Source organism: Pelophylax lessonae, assembly GCF_965119305.1.
Source record: "Pelophylax lessonae genome assembly, chromosome: 1".
Taxonomy (NCBI): Eukaryota; Metazoa; Chordata; class Amphibia; order Anura; family Ranidae; genus Pelophylax; species Pelophylax lessonae.
This window is the reverse complement of record NC_138768.1, coordinates 793,675,611-793,684,945: the sequence shown is the minus strand read 5'-3', so window position 1 is coordinate 793,684,945 and position 9,335 is coordinate 793,675,611. Positions and strand designations below refer to the sequence as shown.

At 37.2% G+C, this 9,335-nt stretch overlaps 1 protein-coding gene across 1 annotated transcript; it reads left to right on the top strand.

The window, feature by feature from the left end:
- The first annotated feature begins 1,621 nt into the window (after window positions 1-1,621).
- On the top strand, window positions 1,622-6,815 carry CYTL1 (cytokine like 1). Its single transcript, XM_082253923.1, has 4 exons — window positions 1,622-1,821; window positions 1,898-1,942; window positions 4,411-4,539; window positions 6,219-6,815. Exons 1-4 carry the CDS (start codon window positions 1,678-1,680, stop codon window positions 6,297-6,299), a joined length of 399 nt encoding a protein of 132 aa, XP_082110049.1. The 5' UTR covers window positions 1,622-1,677; the 3' UTR covers window positions 6,300-6,815.
- Window positions 6,816-9,335: the final 2,520 nt, after the last annotated feature.

Below are 9,335 nucleotides of genomic sequence, written 5' to 3'. Positions count from 1 at the left end.
TGAGGATCCTCCATCAATCTAGGCCAGTGTTTCTGCATGATACGTTCAATGTTTCTAAACTGGGAATTAAATTGAGTGATGAATCTCATGGGTTGTAATCAAAATTACTGCAATCATTTGTTTGCTTTTAGCATCTAATTTTGGAATGAAAGTAATTTCCCAAATGAAAACCACATTTTGGTGTTAGAAGGTCGCTCGTTTGAGCAAAAAATTTTCCATCCTGCTCCTTTGAATTTTCATGTCACTGTGGTCAAAAACGAACATCAATTTGACCCCAACAACGATTAGAAAATCATTCTCAAGTATTCTCAAAATTAAAAATGTTCAACTAAATTCTGCTAATGTATAGCAAACTTTTATCTTCTCAAATAGGAAAGCCCTCATACTCAACTCTATTATATAACTGAGTATAATTTAAAGGAACTGGAGCTGTGGACTTGGTTAAAGTAGGTACTAAATTGTGTTTTTGTATGCATTTTTTAATTTCTCTATATTTGTGGTATATGTTTAAGTACACTATATTTATGACTGAAAAGATAACATCCTATATTTGATCTATTTTTCAGTCAAGTTGATATGAAACAACAGGTGTCAAGTGCAAGGCTAGATTTAGAGAGATTTCAGAAGAATGTATAGTACCCTTCTGTAAATAGAACTAAACATTTTGCGTTTGGACTAAAACAGCAGGCTATCAGCTTTCACACCTACAAACAAAAAAGGCAGAATATGGACACATCCTAATCTTCCTTTTTGCCAGCAGCAATCTGAGTTATCTGGATTTTCCTGTGTAGAGGTGCTCACCAAGTGCAGACCTAGTGCTAGGCTTTCTTTTTGAAAAGCTCAGCAAGCCCTGTGGAGAAACCTAATAACATGTAACAAACGTAAAATGTTATACAATTAATGATATAACTGAAATAAAACATCAATGTATCAACTTATTTGAGATGTTTAAAATAAAATTGTTCTAAAGCCAATTTAGTTTCCCTTTTAGGACCCTTTCACATTTGTGTGACTTGTCCTGCGATTTTGGGACTGCAAAGTCGCATGACAAGTCATACTCCATGATTTTCAATGAGAACCGTTCATATCTGTGCGACTTCAAGTTGAAATGACTTCAAAGTAGTCCCTGCACTACTTTGGTCTGACTTTGATGCTTTTTGAGGTCCATAGATATTGGCATTGCTTCAAGTCCAGTCACAATCGTGGCAAAATCGTGAAACTTTTAGGTCACCCAAGTGTGAAAGCGGCCTAACCAGAATATAGCAATCATTCCTCATCCAGTGAGGGGTAAAAAAAAAAAAATGCAGAAGTAGTTTGCAGAAGGAAAAAGCTACATCTCTCTTTACTTCAGTTTTCATTATTCACCTTCAATAAATCTGAACTGAAAGAAGCCCAATTTATTATTTACAGATGTTTCCACATAATTCGTTCTGTGCATGCGTGTTTTGGTAATTGTTTTTCTATCTACTTTTTTCAAATGCAGAAAACTTGTTCTTGACATGGCTTGAATGTAAATATTCATCTCAACTCTTGGCATTCAGCCTAGAACCTTTTTTTCTCTCCCCTCGATTCAGCTGTCTGTATAAATTGGTGTTGACTGCCTGTCTCTGTGTCCATTGATTTACAAACCGCAGCAAGAGCCATTAGCAGCCCTCTGCTGACACACTGCAAACAGTAATGAAGCTTTTTCTGAGTTTCTTAGCACTTAATATATTGTTTCTGTTCACATACTCTGCTCCCCCAACGTGTTACTCAAGAGTGGTTGCTCTGAGCAAAGAGATCACGGAATCTTACAAAACTCTGCAGAAGTTTTTACCTGCTGTAAGTAAGTGGAGAATAATGTGGGCACATAGGAGTAACAGAAGCATTCATTTCTAACAGCTATTGTCTGTTACAGGGACCATGCAAGGAGTCTCTCCCAACTCTGTACCTGGACGTACATGTGAGTACTCTCATTTTATATATGTATTTTTCATAACTGGCCACCCAATGTTCTGTCTAATTTTTTTGCTAGATTTCTTTCAATTGTTCAATTAGAATTACCCATCATGGCATCATGTATTTGTGACCATTTTTTTTTTCTTGTCAGAAGTCTTTTTTTAAATAGAATTTCATTTACTTGGTTACTTGACTCTAAAGCTGGCTATACACCAGCAGAATTGTGTTTGACAATTTTTGTACAGAAATTAATAAAAAGCATTTGTCAGAGCATTCAATAGTACAAACATGGACTAGACACATTTTGTATGGAACCCCTTAAAATTTTATTTGATTGCCAAGCTAGTGTTTTGAATTCTACTTTCTATTTCAGGATGAATTTTTCAATAAGTAGGATTTTTCCTGAACAAAAACTACATTCACAGCTAGAATTTGGGGTTTTGAGTTCATAAACACACATTTAAGGCTCCATTCACACCTGAGCATATCCTTTTTAGTAGTGTTTTTGGGCTTTTTCCAGGTGTTTTTTTTAGGCTTTTTTCAAGAGTTTTTTTAGGCGCTTTTCAGGCGTTTTTTGGAGGTGTTTGGAGGGAGGCATTGACATCGAACAAAAATGCTTGTAATCTGCCAAAAAAGAAGCTCATGTACTTTTTTGAGCATCAGGCGTTTTGCTTTAGGCGACAAAACGCTCATATGTGATTAGGGGCCACTGAAATGAATAGTATTTTGCTTGTTGGGCGTTTTGAGTGTTTTACGAGCTGAATAACGCTCAGGTAAGAAAAGGGCCTTAGGGAAGCCTATCATGCCTCCCACAAAACTTTTATCACTTCCATCAGCCCCCCCCCCCCCCAACAGTTATAGCCTTTTGTACCACTTGCCCCACCCTATTAGAATGTAAGCTGGTATGAACAGGGCCCTCTTATCTTGTATTTTATTGTATTGTAACTGTACTGTCTCCCTTTTTATATTGTAAAGCACTGAATAAACTGTTGGCATTATATAAACCCTGTAAAATACTACTACTACTAATAATAATAATAATAATAATAATAATAATATTTAAACTCCTTTGCTTTCTAAAGCAATAGAGGCTGCTCACATTACAAAAGTTGGAAAGTGAACATTTACATAGCATAGTGGAAGAAAAGCCATGTTTATTTTGAATACCCAACTATGTGTTAGAGAAATTAAGAAAACAGGGAGTTTTCACTTTGAAAAAAGAGCATACACTTTCCAAAGTGAAAGTTTACTTTGCTAAGTAAACAGTCTCTATTCTTTTAGTAAATCAATCTTATCGACCTGTACAGTATAGTGGGGTAAAAGCAAAACACATAAGCCAAGTCCTTAAAGTGATGTCGTTCTGTTGGATAATCATTTCATAAAGTGAAACTTTATCTAATTTATTATGCTCTTGTCTTGAGCAACTGTACTTGCAAAGTATAAAGTCTATTGCCTTTAGTAAATCCACCCTATTGAATGCTTGTCATTGTGGTAAGCAATGGAGCATGTGGGCAAAAAGGGCAGGTATAGTCTGAAACGTAATAAGTGCCTTTCACAGCCATAGCACCAGAGGAACACAGTTCCCAAGGCTACCAGGGGGGGGGGGGGGGGGGGGTCGCTGAACCAAGGATTCTAACCAAACACAGCAGCCACCAGCACTCCAAACAGTCTTTATTCATTGTAAGTACCATCCCTAGTCCTGGTTTTTCTTACATTTTTCACAAAAATTCAGCTTTAGGGTTTTAAAAAATCCAGTAGGGAAAAAAAGTTATTAAATATATTTACCTTTCCCAGCTTCTGTCTGTGGCAACTGAGCCCCATACTGTATAGTCGCTTTAAAGTTAAAAGAAACAAGCCTGTAGGGAAAAAGTTATTAAATATACTTACATTTTCCTGGCTTGTGCCTGTGGAGCCTGGATAAGAATGATGTCACACTGCTTCCAATGAGATTCTGGGAAATGCTGAGTAGCCCAAATCTCCCAAGTAAATCACCCTGCACTGTGCTATGACATAATCTTATGAGATTTGGCCTAATCAGCATTCTCCAGGATAATGTTGGAAGAATTCTGATGTCACCCAAGTATGAAAGCTAAGTGGAAGGTAAGTATGTTTATTAACCTCCCTAGCGGTATTCCCGAGTGTTGCTCAGGGTTAACTTTCAGTACCAAAGACAGGATGATTGATAGTTCTATATGTAAATTTCACCTTGAGCTATTGCTATTTCTTAACAGCAAGCATTTTTCAATGTGTGGTAAAACCTGTTAAAAAGGAGACTATGGCTCCACCTTCTGGCTGAATAGAAAATTATACAATGTTCATATGCAATATTTCATATTGCTTTATTCTTGTGAAGTGTTTGATAGTTTGAATGGAGAGGCTTAGCAGTAAAATATCAGTGGAAATGATTATAACACACTGGCAACTATGCATTAACTGCTTACTCTATTTAATTGTAAAAATGCTCTGTTTCAGAATTCATGTATAATGACAAAACTGCGCGACTTTGTCTCAGCTCCAAATTGTGGAAGACTACCAAGAGTGAAGGCTTTAATGAAGAAAGCAAGAAATCTGTACAATATCATGAATACAGCTTGTAAAAGAGTAGGTTTCTACTGATTAATTAATAGAAAAAATAATAACGAAATGAAGGTAAAAAAAATATATATACAGTATATACAGTTTTATATATATATATATATATATATATATATATATATATATATATATTGAAATGTTCTGGTAGAGTTGAAGCTCCTCCCACTACCCCACACTTTGTTTTTACCAAAGAGGAACTATATATGTATGGGGATGGTTGGGAGTATGCTAGCTTGCATGTGAAAGGATGATTAATAAGTAATTTTTAATACACATTAGGAAAAAAAATACTTTTTGAAAACATTCGTTGTCCAACACAATCCTCTGCCAAAAACACAACACAATGATCGGTTCACACCAGCCTTGCCCAGCACTGTTCCAATACAAGACAAGCCAAAAGACAAGATGGTGGTGTGAGCTGGCAAAAAAGTATAGAATGGCGTACATTTTTTAGCGTAAGCTGGTGTGGTGCAATCCACCTGGAAAACTTTGCAACATAATGACACTCAGTGTAAACAAATCCTTGATTAAATAGTACTTATGGAACTGAAAGAAGCTTTGAGAATCTTCAGGCATGTGCTGTGACATACTTGTTGACAGGTACAGTTAACTTGCCTGCCACTGGATTGCCTATTGCCATTATGGCATGGTAAGTTTAAAGTTATAAGCAGATGTTAGCTCCTCTTTTAAAAAAAGCTCTACTGTAGTGATGTAGTGGGAGAAAGTAGTGCCCAAATAAATGCCAGCTGTGGGTGAGTCCCATTGAGTCAGGAGTATAGAAAAAGGACTCTCAAAAGCTACAAAGATGTTATCCTGTGCTGAACTGATCTAAAGAGACCTGTGCAGGGCTGAATTCCCAGGGGAAGTGGAACAGATCTTGTAAGAACTAGCTGTAGTCACCTTGTCCACCCCTAATCTTTTTCTGCAGGTCCTGTAGAGGGGTGCATAAGGCCTTGGGGGCCTAGGCAGAGTCTCCTAAATGTGAGTGACAGTGAAACCTGGGAATAGGAGTTATCATGGAGTGTGCCTTGCTGGGCAAAGCTATAGATTGGGCATTTAGAAGAGAGTGGAGGTATACTAATGGAAGGACCTTGCCATTTGACCTTCAGTCCCAGGTATACCTTAGTATACCTAGGGAGGTGGTCCCAATTCTGTCGTGCTCCCAAGGGGAGGAAGGTAGGAGAGGAAGATGGCTAAGAGATGTGAAAGATTGAAATAACTGCTGCAAGATATTCATGCTAGTGGCACTGTGCGCTGAAACATCTGCTATTATGTGAAATGTCATAGGAAGTATTGTGAAGACGTGAAGCCACAGTAAAGTGCTGAAAATGCATTCATGTGTAGACATTCCTTTATTACAAGTGTAGGCCTCAGGTCAAGAATGTGTGATCGGGCCTCTGGTCAGGAGACACATGTCCAATATGGTGGCTACAAAGTCAGAGGAATAAGTGCTCTATCCAAGAAAAATCGTTGTGCGACTGATACAATTTGGAGCCAACATCTGCCCAGTTGCAAGTCTCCCTTACTGTGTGGTAAGATAGGAGGATACTTGCAATTGACTATAATCTAAGTAAGGTATTTGTAGATCAGAGGCGGCAGGCATGGGTTGTAAAAATGTACTGTTGAACACACAGCCCCCTTTAAATTCATGTTTCTCACCTTTTCTTTTCTTTCCTCGTTTTTAGGATTTGGTCTTTTTTACTGATGATTGTGAAGCTCTTGAGCATCTGCCAACTCCAACACCCACTGCAGTTATTTCAAGATAAAGTGTTCGGCACTGAGAAAAGTTATGATGTTTGGTGGCTAGAAAAACCCTTGCTGCTGGTAGACATACTAACTTCTTAGAACTGAAAGTTCTGTCTGATGAGTGAACAATGGCAGACAGTGTTCACAGGAACCTATTAAATCTAAGTGACCATTAGGAAACACAAAGAAAGTTTCTTGAAATAAAGCACATAGTTCACTAATGGTCTTTGATGGATGGACAGTTAGAAGCAAAACTATTATATTTTCATCTTTTGGACATCTTGTTCAACATTCTCTTACTCTGTACATCCTGGAGTGTATGTAATATCATAAGAAAAATAATTGGATAAAATTGTACTCTTGCTCATCTTTCCAAGATTCTTCTTATCCTTCAAAATAGCCCTTGTAGTCTTAAAAGCTCATAAACTATCTTGTAATTTAATAACTTTGACCACCAAAATTTATAAAGTCTACAATACTTCAATATTTATCTTATTTTTTTTTGGTCGGCAAATGCAGTAAATATGTCACCCTATGAGAAGTGTTCAGCTTTCACTATTGACTTTTAAGTAAATACAACAGTTTTATATCAATTTTCTAAAAAAAATGTATCATTGTGTTTGAAAAGTGCTCTTTTTTAATACTACTATTTATGAAAAAATAACTTGAATGTGTTTAGTCTTTCTATTCTTAATATGCTAGAAAGCAAAGGCTAAAAGAGAGCAGGATTGAAATGGTAAAGAACACTGAGAAAATTGGGCTTAGATCGAAAAACCCATTTCCTCTTCTCACATTAAATCAGTCCTCTCAGTAACATTACAATTCAGCAGAAGAATATTCCTGACATACCGCAACAAAATTTAAATAAAAACTTTCACATTTTATTTAGCAAAGAAGAAATAGTTCTGTGCAATAGTTATGTGAATTCTATTTCAATATGTAAAGAGCTGCTTCCTCCACTAAAAAAAATGCTACCAGGGTAGAGTCTAAGTTTAGTGAAAATTGGGAAAGTGGGTATGGGGCTGCTCTAAGAGATAAGTTATAGGTTGATTGATTGGTATTGTGCTTGCAAAATAAATATGTTTAAAGTCTTAGTGTGGTAATGTGTTGTTAAAAAGCACACAGATCCTAAATACCAAAAAAGTGCCAAGTGCTAGCATTCATACTAAAAACATTGGTATATGTGCAAGAATAAATACAGAAAAATAACAATTCATATGGATGTGAATTATTGAAAAACATGTTCAAAGGTGCTAAAAAATATATACACAAGCTTTAGCAATATAATAACTCCATAAGCATGTGCAATGGTGCTAGAATATACATCCACAGGTTTAGCAGTGTGATGAGTCCATATTTAGTTGATTTGCAAGTAAAGTGACAGGTGCTCATTAAAGTGCTTCAACAGCCGTGTGTATTCAAAAAATCATGCATGATGCTGGTGCTTTAACTTTTTGGCCTCACTCACCAGAGAGTATTCCCCTTAAGGGGGTGGACAGTATTCACAGCACACACTGGCTGAAACAGCAGACCCAAGATCCACAGTTTCTCCTTCCTCCTTTAACTGCTTTGCCCCACTGTCTCATCCACACGTATAGATAGTAAAAGCAGACACCATAACATAATACTGTTTGGTTGTTTTATTTTGGATAGTCTAAAATCCACTGACGTCATATAAAACAATTAAGTGCATAGAAACCAGGAAGTCTGGGACGCGATGGGTGTCACAGACCCAAACCGGAAGTGATGCGATGACGCTGGAAGCTCATCCCTACGCGTTTAGTCAGAATGACATCATCAGGAGCAGCTCCCATCTTGCTACACTTCCTAGGTTTATATATTATGTGGTCTTTTTTTAAATTTACTTTTTTACTTATTTTATTTAACCTATATTATGTGGACAAGTGACTATACCTAGGTGTGATCAGACTATCGTGGGAAAATAATGTCACCAGTCAACTGCAGGCAAGAAAGTATTTCCCTAATCTCCAATCCCCTGTTTTCACTTACCAAGACTGATGCAACACTGCAACTTTCTGGTAACTCACCAGGTAAGAGACAGGGAAAGAGGTGCTTAGGTGTGTGAGAGAACATATGTGCATACAACCAAGAACAAAAAATCTACTATTCAGGCAACAATATTTACAAGATTGCATTATCTGTTGGTTTTAAGCCCCCATTCACACTAGCGCGACTTGTCAGGCTGACAAGTCGCGGTGGGTCGCTCGCCATTGATTAGCACAGGACCCGTTCTAATAGGAGCGACACAAGTCGCTCCAACTTAGAAAAAGGGTCCTGTACTACTTTGGGGCGACCTGGAGGCGACTTGCATTGACTTCAATGATATGAAGTCCGTGCAAGTCGTGCCGAGGTCGCGGTGCACGCCCCTGTCTGAACGGGGTCTTAAGGGTATGTTTATTAAACTTTAGTAAACATTACAGCAACAACTAAAGCTCAGTAGCGGTAAAACAAAGCTTGCCAAACAGGGCAACAAAGGATCATTTTTTTTTTTTATTTACTTCTGCACGACATATCTCAGAGCAAATATCAGTATGTAGGCAGGAATATATCATAAAATCAAGAGTTTTTATGGAGCAACCATAGCTTGAGAGTCCAGCCAGGGGGACCAAACTTTAATGAATGGGGAACCTCTTGTTTCATAGGTTCATTTGTACATATGGTGAGCCATATTAATCAAAGTGAGTCAAAATGATAGGTAGTGAGGAGTTGAGGACTTCCAGGTTAAAAATATAGCTTTTTTGGCATAAAAAAACAATAGACATAGATGTATTTTTATCCCTGTAGAAAGAGTATCCTCTTCAACATATCCTAATAAACAACGTAAATGATTACAAATATTAAGGATTTGGAGGGTTGTGCTAGTGAAGTTAGAGATCTCAGATGAATAAGCTTTAATACACGGGCATTCCCAAACCATATAGTAAAGTGAGCCTACATTCCCTGTACATTTAGTGCAGTTGAGAAATGAAAGCCTACCCATTTCAAAGAGAACATAAAGAGTATAGTAAGACTGATGGAGGAATTTTGATTACAGT

What these genes read in the sequence shown, in the direction of transcription:
- CYTL1 (XM_082253923.1), top strand. Translation starts at nt 1,678, where the DNA reads ATGAAGCTTTTTCTGAGTTTCTTAGCACTTAATATATTGTTTCTGTTC. An exon ending in TGCAGAAGTTTTTACCTGCT is followed by an intron (nt 1,822 to 1,897) that starts GTAAGTAAGTGG and finishes TGTCTGTTACAG; the next exon opens with GGACCATGCAAGGAGTCTCT. An exon ending in TGAATACAGCTTGTAAAAGA is followed by an intron (nt 4,540 to 6,218) that starts GTAGGTTTCTAC and finishes CCTCGTTTTTAG; the next exon opens with GATTTGGTCTTTTTTACTGA.